The sequence below is a fragment of the Mauremys reevesii genome, linkage group 4, assembly GCF_016161935.1.
Source record: "Mauremys reevesii isolate NIE-2019 linkage group 4, ASM1616193v1, whole genome shotgun sequence".
Taxonomy (NCBI): Eukaryota; Metazoa; Chordata; order Testudines; family Geoemydidae; genus Mauremys; species Mauremys reevesii.
The window spans coordinates 102,951,121-102,972,777 of record NC_052626.1 but is presented as its reverse complement, the minus strand read 5'-3'; the positions used below and the strand labels follow the sequence as shown (position 1 = coordinate 102,972,777).

Here is a 21,657-nt window from a genome sequence, read left to right as displayed (position 1 = left end):
ATTGTTACAACTGCAAAGAGTAAATCTAATTAGCCATGGTACCTTACAAAGCCTGTATTACAGCATCATCGTTAGCATCAGTTCCTTCTGCACTCTGGAAAAAGGGCAGGGCTATCAGTACAAAATAAAAAGTGGAATTTTTAATTTAAATTACATATTTTTTGCTTCAGCAGCGTTAATAGCAATCATGACTTTGGGCCAAGGCATTTCCTGGGAAATTAGTCGGTATCTGGGGAGAACAGCCTGCAGCAAAACTTGTCTTGATCAGTCCCTAAGAAATGCCCCAGGCCTCTGTTAGTAGTACAGCAAAATTGTGCTAAAGTTCCACTTGAGAATTTGCACTTTCTCTGCAGATTTGCATACAGTAAGAAGGAGGCTTTGTGGTGGTTTTTCAGGGTCTTCATTTTCACCATACCACAATGTGTCCTTACCGAATCCCAGCCAGACACATTATGTTGGATTTTTTTCTTTTTAAAATGGGTGCTGCTCTGAGAATGTCATCATCAGAAAAATATGGAAGGAAATGAGCAAAACACCCACATAATTATTGTTGACAGAACACAGCTGTAATTTTACCAAGAGTGATATATTGTTAAGCCAGCCAGCCACATCTTTGTTAATGAACTAATGATTTTAAAAGTATTTAGTGCCCAAAAGAACTGTACAGTCATTTTGCTTGAGAAAAAAATAATGGAAAAGACATCTGCTGGACTATGATGACATGGGAGTAATTATTGCTAAGTCTCTGAAGAACAATTAGAATTAGTTTTATTACATTTTTCACTTTATGATTAACATTGTAACTGAAAGAATCAAGATGTAAATCTGAATTAAAAGGAATTTTAAGAGATACTGAGAAATATAATACTTTACAAAGCCGTCTGTGGAAAGACTATACAATGCGGAGCCAAAAAGACAAGTTTACCCTTGTACTATACAATACGTTGCTTTGGTTCTCTTCTGTATTCAGTCTGGTTAATTGTTAAAATTGGATTTCAGAGAACTGTGTAATTAAGAAGTAGTAATGAATGTATCATCAACCTAGATGATTATTGCATTCATTAGATACCTCAGTTATAAAAATAGTTTACAGCAAAACATTCTGGAGTCTTGTGAGAGTCTTAACTATTACAGAAAGCACCAATAAAGGGATATCGATGGAGGGAGGGAGTTAAACTGGAAGATTCCTGTACCCTGTTCAGTTTATCTGAAAAACATTGATATATCCTGTTAAACTATAAAGATCCCCAATATTATCACTCCTTGATCGCATAGTAACTTCATCTGTAGATTTAAAAAAATGCAAATTTGTATCACATGGATTCTGAATGGTGTGAACTGTGATGCTTCAGATATAACCAAAAAGTTATAATCCATCAGAGGCTAGAGTAGAAAATAAGAGCTCTGAAAGAGAAAGTAGTACTATTTTTATTGAAGGAAAATACTTAATTTTTATTTTAATTCACATAAAACAATACCAAATTTCATAGAGATCTTAGTTTTTTTTGTACTGGCCCTAGTTATTAAGGTGTCAGCACTGTTGATCTGTTTCAAATGCCTGTATTTTTAAAGCAGGAATGAAAAGGTCTGACATGTATAAATGCATTAAATTACAGAACAGTGTTTTACACCCTGATGACCTATTTGATTATAAAGTAAGCTTAGACGCAGAATCTATTTTTGACCTATTATATGAAGGGCCACCTACACAGACTCAAGAGGAGTGGAGAACATATTAGAATGTTTCTCTTCACCCCTTCTGCGATAGTCTGATTCAATAGTCCAGTCATAGCCAACAATTTCAAGAGCTCTTCTATGCAACTTCAGAACATATTCTTTTCCCCCTTTTTTAAAGCATACCCACATTATTTAGCACTCTGGACAGAAATGGCCATCCAGGTTACTACCCAACAGATCATTGGTATTTAATAGAATAATGGCATTTTATCTCTGTGGTTAGTGGCCAAGCAATAGAGATACTTAGCCAAACTGAGGGCTTGGCTACACTTACAAATTTGCAGCGCTGCAGCAGGGTGTGAAAACACACCCTCTGCAGCGCTGCAAATTGCGGCGCTACAAAGCGCCAGTGTAGTCAAAGCCCCAGCGCTGGGAACGCGGCTCCCAGCGCTGTCCGTTATTCCCCACAGGGAGGTGGAGTACGGACAGCGCTGGGAGAGTTTTCTCCCAGCGCTGGCGCTTTGACTACACTTAGCGCTTCAAAGCGCTGCCGCGGCAGCGCTTTGAAGTTTAAGTGTAGCCATAGCCTGAGTCTTGATGTAAGAAACGAACCTCACTGAAGTTAATGGAATTGCATCAATTTATATTAGGGCTGAATGTGGCCCCTGTGACATTGCACTCTATGTGATTTTATGAAAAGATGCTAATGAGTGAATATAATATAACTGGAATATGCTTCATGGAAAAGTCTCTTGTAAGGTACCATTACAAAGCTTATAATCTACTGAGTGTGGTCATCATATTTGTATAAATGTATCACTCTTGTATCTGAAACTAGAAATATGAAATATAACTCTGAGGTCCTATTGTAATTATGCAAAGTGTGGGCCATTAATGGTGGTTTGGAATCTTGATGGCTCCTATCAACTAGGACAATTGACTGTAGATGGCTCTGTTTACTTTTAAGTCTTCCTGTGTACATGCGTGCGTGTGTGCTGGGAAGTGAGTAATGAAATCTTACAGTGACAGATGATCATGTCACCTGAACTGGAATCCATCTTTAACCTGGTGCTTTTCCATTTAGAAGAATTGGTGGGAACCCAGAGAGGGACAAAAGATTCCCACCTTGTGCAAAGGATATATAAGAGGATGGAACAGAACAAAGGTAGCTGCAGTCATGAGAAATCCCCTAGCTACCACAGCTGTGCATATCTTTCTCTCAGTGTTATAGAGGGCAAACAATTTGAGTTTACCCTGTATAAGCTTTATACAGGGTAAAATGGATTTATTTGGGGTTTGGAGCCCATTGGGAGTTCGGTATCTGAATGCTGGAGACAGGAGCACTTCTTAAGCTGTTTTCAGTTAAGCCTGCAGCTTTTGGGAGATGTGGTTCAGACCTGGGTCTGTGTTTGTAGAAGGCACAACCAGGCAGGGCACTGAAGTCCAAAGATGTCAGGGAAAACTGGCTCAGAGGTAGTCTCATCACATCAGGTGGTGTTCTGTGACCCAGCCCATCAAAGCCCCCTTTGTGCAAATCCAGAGAATTCCAATTTCCTACTGAACAAAACCATTTTAAAATATTGTGGAGTTAACATAAGCCTGGAGTAAAGATTCATGTGTAATTGTACTGCCTTAGGAGTCACAGCTTAGTCCCTTCTTCCCTCTTTTCCAGGGCAAGAGTAAGCTACACCAGCCTGCACCTTTGACTTTAGAAAAGTTTTTTCTAACTTTTTTGTTTGGACTCATCAGATCTCCAAAACAAATTAGCCTGCAAACTTGAAAGTGCTAGTGCTGCAGCTTATTTAGTATGGGCACAGGGGTCTGCCTATGCAGAAAAAGTTGTAAATCGGGGCTTATATGTGTTTTGTTGTGTTACTCTTGCTGAGGAGAGGTGCCTCAGTGTTACTTTGTGAGGTTAATATGGGAATTTTACAAAGACCTATAATATACAAGGATTTTGATGAGATGGGAGCACATAACCTACATTAAGATAGGCAGGGAAAGGGTAAACTAGGGGTTCATTAGAGCAAGGTGATAAAGAAGAAGCAATCTTTCCTGTAAGGAAGCTCCTAGGGTTGGACCAGGTCAGGAAGCAAGGAGAAACTAGGAAATTGACCATCTTGCATAGAGTATACTTTGTAAGATAAATTTCAGAGTGGTAACTGTTTTAGTCTGTATCAGCAAAAAGAATGAGTACTTGTGGCAACTTAGAGACTAACAAATTTATTTGAGCATAAGCTTTCGTGGGCTAAAACCCAATTCATCGGATGCATGCAGTGGAAAATACAGTAGGAAAATACAGTAGGAAGATATATATACACAGAGAACATGAAGAAATGGGTGTTGCCATACCAACTATAATGAGAGTGATCAATTAAGGTGGGCTATTAGCAGTAGGAGAAAAAAAACTTTTGTAGTGATAATCAGGATGGCCCATTTCCAACAGTTGACAAGAAAGTGTGAGTGACAGTAGGGAAAAAAAATTAGCATGAGGAAATAGCTTTTTCCCCTACCATTAATTTGGGCTTGAATAGGGACTGAGAGTGACTGGCTCATTACAAAAGCAGCTTTGTCTCTCCTGGAATTGACACCTCCTCATCTATAATTGGGAGTGAACTACATCCACCCTGATCAAATTGGTCCTGTCAACACTGTCTCCCCACTTGTGAGGTAACTCCCTTCTCTTCATGTGTCATTATATAATGCCTGCATCTGTAATTTTCATTCTGTGCATCTGAAGAAGTGTTTTTTTTACCCACGAAAGCTTATGCCCAAATAAATATGTTAGTCTTTAAGATGCCACTGGACTCCTTGTTGCTTTTGTGGATACAGACTAACACAGCTACCCCGATAGCTGAGGTAGGGGACAGAAAGGATATTGATGGATGAAATGGAGTCCTACTCCCTGGCCTTGTAATAGAGGGGCTATATGGCAAGCAGAAGAGAGGGTGAAGGGCAGAACAATGATGGATTTATAGTGGGGTATAGTAGTGGGGGACATGGAAGTGAGGTGCATTGAATTGGAGGAGGTACAGAAGGGGATGCAGGAAAAGGCAGAGTCTTCTCTATGCATAAAACTTAAAATGCTCAACATATTCTAGATTTAAAACTTTAAGCTTCTTAGGTTTAAACCTATATCTTACCTGAGGAGGTTGTGAAGGTTAGGACTATAACAGCGTTTAAAAGAGAACTGGATTATTCATGGTGGTTAAGTCCATAAATGGCTATTAGCCAGGATGGGTAAGGAATGGTGTCCCTAGCCTCTGTTTGTCAGAGGATGGAGATGGATGGCAGGAGAGAGATCACTTGATCATTGCCTGTTAGGTTCACTCCCTCTGGGGCACCTGGCATTGGCCACTGTCAGTAGACAGATACTGGGCTAGATGGACCTTTGGTCTGACCCAGTACGGCCGTTCTTATATAAAAGCCTCTCAATACCCTTTCTGCTCCCCATCTCTCTTACAAAGATAATTTCCCTCAAATTCACACCACTTGTGAATTTGCAAAGTCTGCAGGAGGGCAGCCCTGCTTTGGAGAGCCTCATAAGTTCTGTTAGAGCAGGGCTCTGCTCCTATAGTCTATATTCATCAAGCTGATTTAAAGGTTTGTGTTCATTTCAAACAAACATATTCACAAACATTTTATTGAAAGTGTTAAGGGTGAAGGTATGTTTCATTGCAGTTCAGCTAAAAATTTTCCTGACCAAAAAAATCCATACAAAAACCTCACCACCACTCTCTTTACAAAAATCCAAACATTAAAAAGTCTGAAAAGTTAAAGGCTTTCTACTGCTATACAATTGTTCAGCTCTGTCCCCACAAACATTTTAGCACAGACCCAGTCTTAATTGTGCTACCTTGTTTTATTCTGTAATGGAAATATGGTATGGATGTATACTGTTGCCTTTACATAAAGTTTATTAAATGTGTAAATACAGATTTTGAAAGAAAAGTAGTCTTAGGATACTTTGGTATGTAATAGTTGCATAAATTCAGTGTAATGTGTAGTGAAGTAGAAAATAATTTATTAACAATTGGAATGCTTAATCAATTTTTAGTTGTGGAATATGTTTGTGGTGTCACAATTGTATCTAAATAGACTGTTTTCACTATATGTATTATATTGTATAGCAACGAATACACCTAGGGGTTTTTTTGTAGTCCATAATGTTAGAAAATTGAATTACTGAATTACTGAATTACTTTACTAGGAAATCAACTAAAAATTAATTTTGATTTATGAATATAGTTTTGCAGATTTTAGAGAACTAAGTTAAAGTTGTGTGAGCAGTACAAGTGATAGTGAATGATGAAGAACAATATGGCAGTGGGGAACTACCTGCATATCTTAAAAGTTAATTTCCAAATTTTAATATCCAATTTTTTTAAAGGTGGAGTTTTGTAAAGAAGGTATAATTATATAGATAACATTAGCTGAACTCCATTAAAAGACATGTTTGACATTAACACTTTCAGATCCTTTTTGTTGTGAATAATCCTTTTTGGTTTAAAAAAAAGTGTATTTAGCATTTTTCTTGACTCTAAGGAAACTTCACTGTTCTGGAAGGAGGAGTTTGAATTTGATTTGCACCACAAGCATTGCTTTCTTTGTGGCATTTTCCCATCTGCCTCACTCAGTTGTTACAATCTCTCTGTTGACCTGAGTGTGAACGATCAATCAGATCACACTGGGTGTTGACTTGGTGAGCATGAATAATATCCTTAAACAGTATTTGCTGTGCCCAGTGTCTTCCTCTGTGCCTTCCAGGAATTGTAGAAAGCAATTAAACTTATTCATATTCTTTCCAGCATCTAGAAAAATGAATAATTCCTTCTTCAGACTTTTGGATTCCCCTACCTATAAAGTGATCTGGTTTACTTTATGAGCTATATTCATTTTAAGATAGTTGTAGCATTATAGGGTGTGATCTTGCTCCTACTGAAGCCAGTGGCAAAACTTCCCATGTATTTCAATGGGAACAGGGCGCGCACGCGCGCATGCACACACACACACACACACTTTGCCTTCAATTTACCTTTATTTTCCATGTCCTTTGGAGCTTACATTCTGTTTCACTCACAGTGTGCCTGTTTTAAATACAAAATAAAATTAAATGAATGTATGTTAAAGGTACAAAATGGCCTGTAAGAGAGAATATGCTCATGTTCAACCCTTATTTGGCATTACTGTTGATTGATTATTAGCTGATACTGAGTAACATTGTGGTGATTCCTTCAAATGTTTTTTTATATATTTTATGCAACAGCAACATCAAAGTTAGAAATGGGTGACCAAACACTTCAGCAGTGTGAAATGTCAGAACAAACAGTTGTCTCTTTCCTTTTTTCTTGTAGTTGTCTCATCTAATTTTTTTACAGCTGTCATTTATTTCCAGGAATTAAATCTCCCAATCTCACTTTTTTTGGAGCAATACCTTCAAAAAAGGATCTTGGAAAAAGGAATTTACTTAATTTCCTCAATGACTTTTTCATATTTCTATCAGTCCTTAGCCTGACATTAGCACAATCTTTTCACGTGAGGAGTCAGTGTTAGATTTCTGACTTCTTGTAATAACTACATGCTTGGGAATTTTCCCTTACTGAACTGGACTTTTTTTTTTTTTTTGCATGGCCTTGGGGGAAGATGAGCAGGTTGCAACATCTAGAATTGGGTATAGGTAATTTTGTACACATAGCATTTGTTAGGGGGGGCTGTATCTCGGGAAGTTTTTGTTCAAATGATCCCAAATTTAGACCACTAACCCTACTCTGCACCCCTATGAGGCGCACAAAATTTCAAGACAATCTGAGTCAGCACATGGATTTTCGAGTACTTAGAAGGATTGTCTTTTAATCAGTAAGTGACTTAACATTAACTACTGTTACTCTGCTGTAATACAATATTCTGCTTTTAAGTATTGTATATAAAGTCTGTAATAAATGAGTGCCAATGCAGCACTTTCTAATAATGCAAAAAAGTCATGTGTAGTTGTTTATAAGGTGCATGAACCTTTTATGTTAAAATACAGATTATGCAACTGCAGACTAGACTCTTGATAAACAGTTCATTTAAGTCAATGGGAATCTCCACTGACACCAAAGGTCTTTCAGTCAGGTCCTTGTAACTCAAAGGGAAACATTTGCCTTCAAGTTAAGAAACTTTCTTATTTTATTCTTTAACATATATGAAAACTAAGCTGTATATTTGTATGGTTTTATTAAGAAAGCCTGTTGTTGGTTAAAGGACAATAATTAAAAATATTGATATGACACCAGCTGAGATTAAAGTGTGTAAGTGCATGTAATGGATGTTAAGGTATATCAGCTGAATCATGTAAAAGTCTTTCATCACCATCTGATGTTAAAGAGCAGTAGTAATTCAACATGTCAATATCAGTAAGAGAATTTAATATCTCTGTGGGATAAGAATGGGACTTTAATGTGCAGATTAAAGAGCTCAAATCAATAATGAGAAGTAATTATCTTTGGTAGGGAGAGAAGTATGCAACATCTTTTTCAAAAGTTTATAGTTGCTTACATATTAAGCATCAGAAGCAGGTTTTAATGTTGAACAATGCTGTGTACAATAGTGTACAATAATCCTTTTGAATTTTTTAAAATATTTTCCATTACGTTACTGAAGACAAGTCACAGGATCATTCCAAGTAGTGGTTTCCACAATGAAGGGTTATTGTTAAACTCAGTTAGTGGTCATTATGAGTACAGAAGTCCAGCCAATCATGCGGGTCTAGAGGCAATGCTATGGCAGGGAACTATAGGCCAATTTAACTAGTCCATTTAATTAATAGGTGTAAAGGACGTGCCCTGGGAACTACAGTAAATTAAGCTCTTCAGGGCAGGAGCTTTGTCTTATCTGCTTTTTACAGCTATATGCACATTGTTGACACTAAACAAGTAAATAATTATAAAGGCAATAATAACAAATGCAAAGGACACAGCTTATCACAGTGTAAAGTATCTGTAAGAATATACTCCTTTCTGAGCACCACATTACTAGAAAGATATTGACACTGGTGGTAATTCAAAGAAAAGTAACAAAAATGTTCAGGAGTTTGTAATGCTGACTTAAGAGGAAAAGTTAGGGAAAGCTTGGTTTACTGATGATCTACGAGTAGTGGTGCATAAGATTCTACCAATACTTGGAAGGTGTTAGCAGTGAGGGAGAGGGATTATATGATGTGGTACATGAAGACATAACTAGGTAGAATGGGATAAAAGAAAAATTAATCTGTATAATCTGTACAATCCTGCATGAGCTAGAGGAATAGGTGTTTTTCCCTTTCAGCATCTGTGAGTCAAAGCATAGGAAAGACATTCACTGCTTAAGCGCTCAACAATTCATTAAAAATCCATCTTATGTTTGTCCTGTGTTCAGTAGAAAGCAGCTTGCTTTTCAATATCTTTCCCAATTTTAAAGATCTTAAGGCCTGATTTTCCCTGGCTTTTATCTTTTGTGTAGTTATTTGCACCTCTGCAAAATCAGGATGCAAAAACTCTACCCTGGCAGAGTGGTAGGGGTGTGTTTTACATCCACTTTGCACTGGTATATATAGCTGTGCAAGGTAGTGAAGAATCAGAGTAGAAAAACAGTTTCCAATTAATGTCAAGTTCATCTCAGCTCTACCTCTTTCAGTAGAGAACTTAGGTTGCTTTATATAGGTCCTTGGAACCTAACTACATACAGGGCCGCCCAGAGGATTCCGGGGGCTTGGGGTCTTTGGCAGCGGGGGGCCCTTCCGTTCCGGGACCCGCCACCGAAGTGCCCCGAAGACCCACGGCAGGGGCCCCCCCTGCCGCCGAATTACCGCCAAAGTGGGACCCGCCGCCGAAGTGCAGCCCGGTCTTCGGCGGTAATTCGGCGGCGGAGGGCCCCCACCGTGGGTCTTCTGGGCACTTTGGCGGCGGGTCCCTGAACGGAAGGGCCCCCCGCCGCCGAATTATCGCCGAATTACCACCGAAGACCGAGCTGAACTTCGGCGGCAGGTCCCGCTTCGGCGGTAATTCGCCAATGGGGGGTCCTTCCGCCCCAGAGCGGAAGGACCCCCCGCCGGCGAAGACCGGGAGCGGAAGAAGCTCCTGCGCCCGGCCCCGCAAGAGTTTTCCAGGCCCCCCGGAGTGAGTGAAGAACCCCGCTCCAGGGGCCCCGAAAAACTCTCATGGAGGCCCCTGGGCCTGGGGCAAATTGCCCCTCTTGCCCCCCCTCTGGGCGGCCCTGCCTACATATCAAATGAGACCTTGGAAACAGAGGGCCCCTGTGTACTGTGTATACAGTCAAGATCCCACAGTATTTTAGTAAAAGAAGGAGTTTGACCTAGTGACTTTAGCTAAAATTTCCCCTTCCTCAGTGCTGTGTGGGGTATGTACATTTTAACCCTAAAGCAACTGCATTGCATATAGGAGGTACTGTGCAATAGAAAGTGCTATGTAAATTATTGCAAAATTCTGCTTCATTAACGATCTGGTGTTTCCATTCTGATGGCTGAATAACCACAACCTACTCTCTCCCTACTTTTTCAGTATAGCCACAGGTTCCTGGCAAGATAGCAATTAATCTCCATCATCCTCTTGTCCTCTACATCAAAGGCCTAGACTGACTAAAGCTTCAGCCTGGGAAACAAGTGGAGGAAGGAATAATAACTTTTTATATTCAGTCCCCAAACAGTCATTCCATCTGCCCTGATTTGTTCCCTCCAACTTGCTGGTTTCATCGCAGAGCCTTCTCCACAAGAAAAACACCAACAACAACAAAAAACCAGCAGGCAAACAAGTTTTTGCTAGGAAGTGAGAGACTTTATGAATTAGGAGAAATCAGAGAATCTTAGGTGCTGAAACAAGGGGTGTTGCTGCACCTCCTTTCTTGAAGGGGTTTCCATCATACACAGGGTTTACAGTTCGGTTCAATGGCTCTCAGCCTCCCTGCAGAGAATGCAGGCTTGGGTCAGAGTAAAGAGGGGAACAGACACATTGTTGTATCCCCTGTAGGTATGTGCCCTGGAGTTTGAGGGGAAGAGGAGGGCAGGAATGGGGGAACAAGCAGCAATCGCTGATCAGCAGGAGTTGCACCAGCTTAGGTAAGAGAAGTCAGCCGGTTGCGCCCTGTTTGTGTGGGGCCATTTCAGGCGCGTTGTGGGGGGCGCGTATGCGGAACAGGCACCGTGAGCCCAGCTCTGTGCGGAGAAGGGCTCCGCAGTGGGACGCCCGCACTGTAGCCAGGGAGCTGAGAGAGGACCGGAGCGGGTCTGTCTCGTCCCCTCTGCAGCCAGTTCCCCGGGGAGAGGGAGTCTCTCTCGGCTGTACAGCCAGGGACCCGCTGCCACTGCGCCCGCTCCCTTCTCCTCTCCCAAGGGAGCGGGCAGAGTTCTGCCTGCGCCTTTACCAGCCGGTGGCGGTGGCGCTGCTGAGCAGAGCCGGGCACTGGGCGCCGGCCGCCCGCCCGCGCTCCCCTTGGTACCCCCTCCCCGGCCGGCCGGCTGGCTGGCTGTGCGCACGGCGAACATGGCGGCGGTGGGGCGGGACACTCTACCTGAGCACTGGTCCTATGGCGTCTGCAGGGACGGCCGGGTGTTCTTCATCGAGTAAGGCGCGGGGAGGCGCGTGTTGGGAGGGAGGGGGTCCGCCCGGGGCTGCCCGTCACTAACAGGTGCATGTTTTCCGCTTCTCCCTCCTAGTGACCTGACCCGCTCTACTACTTGGCTGCATCCTCGCACCGAGGAGCCCGTCAACTCCGGCCACATGATCCGCTCAGGTGGGTGCCCGCCCGGGGCTGGGGGTGTGTCGCGTGGCGGGGGAGGAACCGCTAACGACCGTTGGGTGGCGGGGGTCTTGCGCCCTCCCCAACCCCCGCTCCCCCCCTTTCTCCGGACAGGGAGGCACCTTCAGGGCACCAAGTTCTCACTCCCTTTGTTCTGCCTCCCCAGATCTGCCCCGCGGCTGGGAGGAGGGGTTCTCCGAGGAGGGAGCCAGCTACTTCATTGAGTGAGTACCTCGCTCCCCGGCCCCCGCCGGCGGGGCTCCCCCCCGCGGGGCAGCCGGGCGGCGGGAGGAGGGAGCCGCTGGTGTTACGGCTCGCGGGGGGATGGTCGGTTTCTGTGAAATGGTTCCCGCAGCCTGCGCTTGGCTCCTGATTAATGATTACCGCCAGGGAAAGCGAAAATAAAGGCGGCGGGGAGCGGGTCGCTTGGACGGGGGGCAGGACCCGGCCGGGAGAAGGAAATCCAGGGTCTCTAGCTTTGTCCTGGGCCGGCTCTTGCCTTCCCCCCTCTCCTTGGACCTTTCGCTGTTTATTTCCCACTAGCAACAAGTTCCACCGGGCGGGGGGACGACGTCTACTCTTGGCGGTGTTTACACTACAGGTTGGGGCAGCTGGGGCTCTCCCTCGCTGCGCCGGAGTAGCGAGAGGCGGCTGAAACTTGGCGGAGTGTTTTTGCTCACGCTGAATGGAACGTGTCTGGAGCCGCACCGCGGCAACCAAGTGTGTTTTAAAAACAATGCTGCGGCTTTGCTTCTTAGACCCGACTGGATTTTATTCATTGGTTAAAAAAAACAAAAACGGAGTGTATTCTCAGGATGTTTCTGCGACGAGGCTTTAAATTATAGTACAGTAGGATGGGAGGCAAGTGAGAAGTGCAGCTTTATTCAAAAGCAAATTAACAGGAGCTGGAGGACACCTATGCTATCCTAAAAGAAGGGGTGTGATCACAATTAGGGCATTTGGAAAGCTGCAGAAAATGTGGGGTAAATTGTGTAGGTGACCATATTTGGGTTTTGAAGCTCCTACAGGGAAATTGCAGATATGGTGTATAAATAAACTCTTGTTGCTTTGCACTAGTGGTAATTATATAGATAAGTATTGCAAAGGGGAGAAAGTGGTCTGATGTTTGGGTTTTTATTGAACAACAAACTGGGATAACTTTGTCTATATTTCCATGTACGTTATACCAGACTCAAATGATGAAGGTGCCATAATGAATCTATATTTAATACCTACATTGATCTTAAGTATCAGAGGGGTAGCCGTGTTAATCTGGATCTGTAAAAGCAGCAAAGAGTCTTGTGGCACCTTATAGACTAACAGACGTATTGGAGCATGAGCTTTCGTGGGTGAATACCCACTTAGTTGGATTCATCCACGAAAGCTCATGCTCCAATACGTCTGTTAGTCTATAAGGTGCCAGAAGACTCTTTGCTGCTTTTACATTGATCTTGTGTAGGGTCTGCATTGCTTTTCTATTTGCCCCATAACCCTATACATTCCTCCACATTTTTAATCTACTGTTTAAAATCTCTGTTTGGGAGGGAACATGTTAAAATGAACAATAAACTAGAACAGTTGTGGCAGTGCAATAAAATGGAGGGATCATTATGTCCTAAAAGAAACAAACCCTCTGTCCCCTTATACCTGAAGGAAAGATACTTGCCTAGAGGAAATGTCAATTCTGCAAAACTTGATTCTCTTTCAAAGCTGTGGTGCAGCATTACCAGTCACTTCCTGCAAATAGTCAGGATGTAGGCCTATTTAAAAATAAGTGATCACATTCCCATATGTTGGCCTACACAGGAGAAATAGTTCAGGGATGTTCCAAAGTTAAGAAGATCTCATGGATACTATACACTGAGTATTAGGGTACGACCAGACTTATCGATTTATCAGGGATCGATATATTGCGTCTCGTCTAGATGCGATATATCGATCCGCAAACGCGCTCTTGTCGACTCTGGAACTCCACCAGGGTGAGCGGTGGTAGCGAAGCTGACGGGGGGAGCCGCGGCCGTCGATCCTGCACCGTGAGGATGGGAGGTAAGTCAAAATAAGATGTGTCGACTTTAGCTACGCTACTCCCATAGCTGAAGTTGCATATCTTATATTGACCCCTCCCTCCACCCCCCCCCCCCCGCACAGTGTAGACCAGGCCTTAGAGCATGCAGCAGAAGTGAAATACTGAGAGATTGACAACCCAAGGACACAATATGCCTTCAAACTCCTAGGAGGTAAATGATCTCAACCCATAAATGGAGTCATTTGGAAACTTCTGAGGTTGTGTGCCTGAGGACAGGTGAAGTGGCTTCTGTCGTATAATAGCTTGGTTTTTTAAAGATAGGTTTCTAGGCTCTTGTTTCAGTTGAATAGCTTGTAATGGGAGTTGTCTACTGAAAAAGTTTGCCTCTTGGGCTAGAAAATTTTAAGAAGATGGCTGTCATTTTGCATATCATATGGCTTTCATGGATGACAGGGCAGGCACCAGCTGAACAAGCAGGTGCTTGGGGTGGCCAAGGGGAAGGGGCGGCACATTGGGCTCTTCGGCAGCAATTCAGCGGAGGGTCCCTCACACCCTCTTGGAGGGAAGGACCTGCTGCAGTGGAAGTGCCACTGATTTTGATCACGGCTCCCCACCCCCCCGCCCCCACCGCTGCTTGGTGCAGCAAAAACCCTGGAGCCAGCCCTGATGGATGTTGTAGTGTTTTTGGGGTGTTCCCAGAAAACCAGTTGTCATTTTACTTGTGCAGCATATGACCTTTGAGATCATGTACTTGGATTTGATATTTTCGAGATGCTTTAGTCATTTTGCATCCTACAAAATGTTTTGGATAATTGAGTATTTGGTGTATTGGCATTCCTTGAAAAACTCCTGCTATATAGGAATTTATTTTCTGTCCTTCTATGTGTGTAATGTATATGGTGCCTAATAAGCTTCAGAGAGATTTGTAGGAGTGGGTACCATTTTGAATCTGTTATGGATAGTTTAGGGGGAGAGAAGTAATCAGTGTTTTTAGGTTGTCATTCCACGAAGAGAGGTTCTTTTCACTTTGCCTGTGCAGACTGCCACGGGACCTAGAAAGTTGTAAAACTTGTTTTGGGTTTCTATTCCAGGAAACTTCTTCCAAACTTCACAGTATCAGAGTGGTAGCCGTGTTAGTCTGGTTCTGTAGAAGCAGCAAAGAATCCTGTGGCACCTTATAGACTAACAGACGTTTTGCAGCATGTGTATTCATATTCCTTTTTTAGTTTAATTTATTTTAGTATAATATGTTTTACTTTTATCCTTTGCTCTCCTTCATACACATTATTTCTCTCCTTGTAGTTTAGTTTCCCATGCTGACTTTCTTGAATACTTGATTGCTAATTTTAAGTGTTGACTTTATAAAGGAACACATTTAAAACTTTCCCAAGTCGTCCCTTTATTAGTGACTCATCTCTGAAAGTTTTTTTTTTTTTTTGAAGACTGAACACACAGAGAATACAGTGATTAGGGTCACAGAGCAGCGTGCTACATTTAGAGAAGCATTGTTTGGGAAGTGATACTAGAATTTCTGTTTTCTGCCTGGGAGTATCATGGTAGGTGGACTTATGAGAGCAGAGTACAGCGTAAATTGGCATTATTTTCTATTTTCTAATGATTGGTTGTAGCCTCAGGGACAGTTGTTTTTCATCTAGTCATTATAGGATGAGCACAGCATTGATGAATGAGTGCAGCTGTAGTAGAAGTGAATGAAAGCCCTATTAGACTTGCTCAGACTGGTTTCAGCAACTTGAGTTGCTGGCATGTGCAGGTGAATTGGCTTGGTAAATTCTCTGCTTGGGGTAAAGATAAGGAAAATACTGAAACAGTTGATCAAAGTAGATACACACATACTTAAGCCTTAATGTGTTAGGTTAGTGCCACCACTAAACATCTAAAGGACTTTTAAGCTGTAAATTCTGTTCTTATGTTGCCTTTTTATAGTTTATTAAAAGAACTGAGAGGTATATCTATGTAAAATGCTCAGCCCTCCGAAATAATCCATTAGGGTAATTGTAACCGGGCTTTATCTGCCCGTGGTAATATAGAAATATGTATGTAACATACCAGAAGAAATTCTTCGGCAGGTGTAGTGAATAGAACTGACTCTAATGGCACCAGTATGTTCAAATGGCAGCTTTGGTATTGAGAAAACTAAGAAATTGTAACTGGAAATCAGCACTTAAAATAGCTCAAGATATTTCATCATTGATTTGTTTTTAAGCAATGTCTTTGATCTATGGCTTATGTACTAGCTTTGACTCTTCTTCCGGGAAGACTGATCAAAACAGAGGTGTGTTTGTGTTCAGCTAAAGAGTCATTGTTTATAACAACTATGGTATTATTCTTTAATGAGTATTCAGTGTTTTCCTATGTGCTGAAAATATGCATAGCACATCTTTCAAGTGTTTTAGAAGCACATGGCTCTTACTAAATATTGCACACAAAAAAACTAGTTTAAAAAAACATTGTTAGGGTTGCAAAGATAAGCACTCAAAAGTGAGCAAATACTAGAATTCTGGTTGCCTGTGCAGCCTAAATTCAACCTCCATATACTTGTGCCTTTATTTACATGATGGCATACTATTTTATTTTTTTTCCCACAGGACCCCTGCTATATTTAGTGCTCAGTTAATGAGCAGCTATTCAACATTTTATTCTCTCCTCCTTGTTTAGTGTGCAGCTGTAGGCCTTAGTACCACCCTGTGAGGAGATGGGAGAGTATGTGGTGGGGGGGGCACTATGGATGTGTATTTGATGGATTTGGTCAGATCTGTGGGCCGTCACAGAGGACTTGTTGAAACTGATGGTTAAGATGCTTTCCATTCAGGCTAACTGAGGGAACAATTAAATGTCCCTTTGTTTAGTGAGTGCTGAAACAATAGAAGTTACCGCCCAAAGACTAGACTGAATGCAAACACAGGGAAATGGGTTGTCCTTCTTTATTTCATGGGTTCTTTATTTTAAGAAAGAAATTTGTATTTAATTAAAATAAAAATCCAACTTTTAAATTATTTTTTAATTATTTATTTGTATTTACTGTGACTTCTAGAAATCAGACTCATTGTCAGGCACCCAGAAAATAAGGAACTCACAGTTAATGACTACCTGTGAAAAGTTGTGATTTAAGTGACTTGGCTAGCGTCACATAGAAACTCTGTGGCAAAGGCAGGGATAGAATCTGCTTCTCTATTGCAGCATTCATCTGCCTTAACCATAAAATCATCCAGTCTCTTCCTTCCTGCAATTTCCTGTCTTATTTACTACACACCTTCCAGCTTCTGCAACAAATGAAGCAACAGCCTCCTTCACACACAACCCTGGTTCATCCTCAGAGCTGGTCCAGCCTGTGGAAAAAATAGACTGTATCATAATGCGTATGCACAAGGGGATGAATTATTAAGGTTGCACAGGCCACTTTAATTTGAGCATTTCCTAGATTTTGAGCATTTGACTTTGCAACCTTAATGGTGTGTGTGTGTGTAAAATACATGTATAGTGTGTGTGTGTGTGTGTGTAAAATATATGTATAGAGTATAGCATTAGGTTGTAAGCTCCCAGGATAAGAGACTTGTTTTCCTATTTTGCTGTAAAATACTTGTAAGGGCTGTTTATTGTTTATATAACAATAAATAATAACTTGAATTAAAGCACATAGGATCCAAAATCTGGTTGACTGTGTGTGTTTGCTAACAGTAAAATTTCCTTCTTGTTTAAATGACTTACTACCATATGTTGACTGCACTTCAGAAATTTTTTTCTTTATTTTGTATTCAAGGTTATCATTAAAGTTATGCTAAAATATCAAAGCATAAGCTTCTAAATTTGTTTCCTGTATTTGAAGTAATTTATGGTAAATATGAATGTCCTAATTCTTACCTGTTCTTCAGGGACTGTGTTTTAATTTTGGTTATTTGAAAAGGGGCATTTCTGGTAATTTGCTGCTGAAAATGTGCTAGATGGAAGATACACTTCACTGATCACTGAAAATATATTTGCATATATACTTTTATTGGGGAGATGTGTATTCATGGGAGCTTTTTATTACTTTCAGATATTCTGATCTAAAAGCCTCTCTAAAATGTGAAGATTTTAAAAATTTAGTTCTTAAATAATTTTTTATTTGTAAAACAAAGTCCATCCATAATCTTTCTGTCTGTCATGTAATTCTTTGTTAGAATTTTTTCTTGTGATCATTAAAGCAGCGTTAAAGAGAACTAGAGTCTTGGCTACAATTACTGATGTTAAATCCCCAGACCACATGATTCACAAATTATGTCTCTCTTTAAGCAAAAGGGTGAGTGCTACTGTGTGTTTTAGAAATGCAAATCCTAATTGTACTTCATTTTGAAATACATAGTTTACATATCTCAGAATATGCTTCCTAACTAGGGTTGCCAGGTATTCTGCTGGTGTGTCCGGTTTTTAAATATTACAAAATTGGCAGCCCTATACACTGCTCTAATTATAATGACTGCAGTTTTTTAAGAGTGACCCAAACTCATAAAAGGGAAAAGAATTTTTAGGTTGAGACTGGTGTTCTGTTTCAGGTGTCTCCTTGTACTGTAGGTGCAGTTTCAGGTGTCTCCTTGTACTGTAGGTGCAGTTATCAAATTCTGCTTTATAGGAATAAATGCCATGATTTTTGTCTGGAGAAGAATTGTTTAAATGAGGCTATTTCTAGCATATGATGAATAATTGAATACAATAAAAACAATTAAAATAATAGACTTTCTTCAAGTTTTAAGGTTTGAATGCTAGTGAATGTGTATGTACTGTAATAGTTTTGCTTGGAAATAAAATAATTTGAAGTTTTGTGGGGAAAAAAATCTAAATCTTGTTTTCGAATTTAGCTTTTTCTCTGAGTAGAGAACAAATAGGCTACATCTTCTTGATCTTTAGAACTTCAGAATTTTTTTTATCTGAAATTAAATACATAGTCATTCATAGTAATACATAAATTTACATAATGCAGTTTTGTTTACACAATTTTACTGCTGTGTAGTTTGAGATGTGGTGAATATATATTTTTTATCTTTCGTAGTGAAGCATAATGTGTTTCAGATTGCATAGTGTTAAATGTGATATTACATTTCTTGAGTGGTTCTTTACAAGAATGCAATAGAACAGTGCTAAAACGATACACACTTAATATAGCCAATGAAATACATCAATTTCTAGTGAGGCATTCTAGTGTAAAGTATTAAAACGCTCTCTTTTGGAACATAAAATGTTCTATGGTAAAGTAAAGCAATATATTCTTCTTAACTCAAAATTTTTATTGGTTTTCTCCCCTTATTATTTTATAGAATATGCTTCTGTGTTTATAATAATTTTGCTGCAGCTCTGCAATTCTCTGGACTTAGTTGTAGTTCTGAGAGAATTGAGCAGCTAGCTGATTAAGAAAAAAATTCTTGAGAGCTACAATATACGGTACAACAATAAGGATTTTTGTTGTTCCTTTCAGAGTCAGATGATTTGTTGCTTTTTTTTCCCTCTTGTGATGTAGTATTAGTTTAAAATATTGTATACGGAATATCTGTAGTATTTTCTCTCGAAGTTATTGTTTGGTTAGAGCTGTTTAGAAAAGTGGTGGAAAAATTTTAATTAAAAGCTTGACAAATTTTTAAAAAAACTCAGTAAGCTGTATTGGCAAGTATGCAATCTGTTTTACTGGTAAAACTTCCTGTCTCTTGAAGGCCAAAATATTTGCGATGTGATTTTTATTATGATGCAGAAGTAGTGTCCACAATGTGTTGGTTGCTATACAAAAACAAAAGGTATAGTTCCTACCTTCAATAATAGAAGTCATGGCTTTTAATACAGCCTGTTGCTTTAATATCTCTTTTTGTTGTTGCCAGACTGCTCCTTTTCCCACATTGTTATGACTGACAGTTTTACAAGACTGCCCTGGGATATTGCATTCAGAAGCAGAACTTACATTTTCTACTCTAAAGTTTTATTATTTAAAAAAGAAAAAAAAGCTTTTGATTCCCTAGAATTATCTGGCTAGTCTCCCAACTCTTCTCTTTTTGATTGTCTGCCATACCTAAGGACATTCTGTGTACTGTAATACTTAGAGTGATGGTTTTGCTAACTTGTTTAGACAGATGCAAAAACTAATTACTAAGACAGTATATGGTAGGGATGAGCTTTTCTGCCTTTTACATCTAATTCCTCCTTCCCCCATTGCTTATATTAGTTTTATCTTTAATTTTAAAGCCTTATAAAATGAATTACAAATACATCCATGAGATAAATGCACTTGGATAGCACAGAATTTTCTGATTTGTGTGTGGTTTACTTAAATTGATCTGGTCAAGGAGATTTCTATTATGTTATTTACGGTAACTCCCAGAGGCCCAGTGCTGTGTAAACAGAGGTGAGCACTCTGTGTTTTGCCTTCTTGGTTAAAGTGGTAATTTTGAGTAACTCTGCATAGATTATTCAAATCTGACTAAGAGCAAAGTGAGCTGCTAATTTTTTACTATTTTTTTTTAAATATGGTAGAAATATAAAACTACATAACGGAGTTATTGGCTTTTGCAAACCCACAGATTTGTTTCAAAATGGAATATGTTGTACACATTGTGAAATTGACATTTGCCTCTCAAGTGTTCTGCCAGTATTTGTGGTATCAGGTGACAATTGTAACAGTAATAGGCAACAAAAAAAAATTCACACAAATGTAATTTTTTTAAGCTGGTGTCCTGTTAAGCTGCTTTTTTTGTAGTTAAGTATGTACTATGCAGATTTAACCTCTGAACACCTGAGTTCAAAGCGAAAAAGGGGTTGGTCTTATCCGAATGCCTATACTAATAAATCTTATTACACCGCATTTCCCAGAATGGTTAGTCACGGTTGACAGTTGAGCGATATCATGAGAGATGCTTCATTAATATGCTTTTGGCTGATTAGTAAAGCAACATTTTCTTCATATTTGCCTGTAGATGAGGTGCCATAATACTAGCTGTTTGGATGGGGAAATAGGATTGACAAAGGTCAGAAGAAAACAGTTACTGTAGAATGAAAGGACATTTTGGACAGAGCCATGTTCAGATGCCTGGAAAGCTACATCAACAATAAATACCTAGCTACAAAATTACTCTTAATAATGTGATTAGAGAGTGACTTTCTTAGACATTTACTAACAGTCATTTTCCATGTATTGATGATTTTCCAGGCCTGTTTGCAGCACTGATTATTAAGTCTGGTGTCCGGTTACCTGGATCATTAAGAAAATAAAAGTTAATGGTTTAAATCAGCAAATGATATCCAATAAATGAACAAATATTCCTGGCTCACTGTGTATCTCTCCATTCCCATGTCTCTTCAGGTAGGGATTTTTTTTTTTTTTAAGGCTCAATGGGCACTGTGCCAGTTGCTTCCTAATATGAAGATTTGCTGCTTATTTTAGGATCCAAGGTAATGATCTTGTTAAATAGGGCAGAAAAATGTCTTTACTTTCTTTCTCACAGAGAACATTTTGTGTCTAGCAGAGATATGCCAGTGGTTTTCAAACTGCGGGTCGCGACCCACTACTGGGTCATGGTGGCTCTGGTCAGCACCGCCGTCTGGGTCATTAAAAGTCCCATCACTGGTGCTGCCCTGCTAAGGCAGGCTAGTCCCTACCTGTTCTGACACCGCGCTGTGCCCTGGAAGTGGCCAGCAGCAGGTTTGGCTCCTAGGCTACATGGGGCTCTGTGTACTGCCCGAGTACCGGGGAGCTTGGGGGTGGGAGTTTCAGTTCCCCACTTGAAAAACATTTCCATCCAGCACTGAGATGAATTTATAATAAAACAAAAATAAGTTTATTAAGAACAGAGATTTAAGTGATACTAAGCAAAGATAGTAGAAACAGGAAATGGTAGAAATAAAAAAAAAGTATAACATGCTTCAAAAAGACTGCATGTACCTTTGGCAGGCTCCAAACAAAGCTTTGTCCAAAGCCGTTTTCTCACATGCAGCTACTTCTTAGCATCACTGACCAACATTGTTGGGGATCCATTGTTCATGGATGCAAAGAGTGCTTACCTCCTTGTTCTCTCAGTGATGAAGAACCAGAATGTATTTTTGCTTCTCCTTCTATTACCGAAAGTTTGTCTTTATCACCAGAGTCTGGATGAATCCCTGGGGCTCAGACTCCAGTATCTTCTCATGCTGAGTTCACATCCTTATGTTAA

The 21,657-nt window shown here is 40.4% G+C and overlaps 1 protein-coding gene across 6 annotated transcripts in view; it reads left to right on the top strand.

The window, feature by feature from the left end:
* The first annotated feature begins 10,705 nt into the window (after positions 1 to 10,705).
* Positions 10,706 to 21,657, top strand: part of PLEKHA7 (pleckstrin homology domain containing A7) — a 310,525-nt gene continuing 299,573 nt past the window's right edge. For 5 of the 6 annotated variants that reach the window (XM_039533620.1, XM_039533618.1, XM_039533617.1 and 2 more), the window contains exons 1-3: positions 11,193 to 11,272; positions 11,366 to 11,442; positions 11,615 to 11,672. In XM_039533620.1, coding sequence (XP_039389554.1) covers positions 11,193 to 11,272; positions 11,366 to 11,442; positions 11,615 to 11,672 — 215 coding nt within the window. Of the gene's footprint in view, positions 10,769 to 11,192; positions 11,273 to 11,365; positions 11,443 to 11,614; positions 11,673 to 21,657 lie in introns of those variants that run through there. The other variant, XM_039533619.1, reaches the window with a different exon arrangement.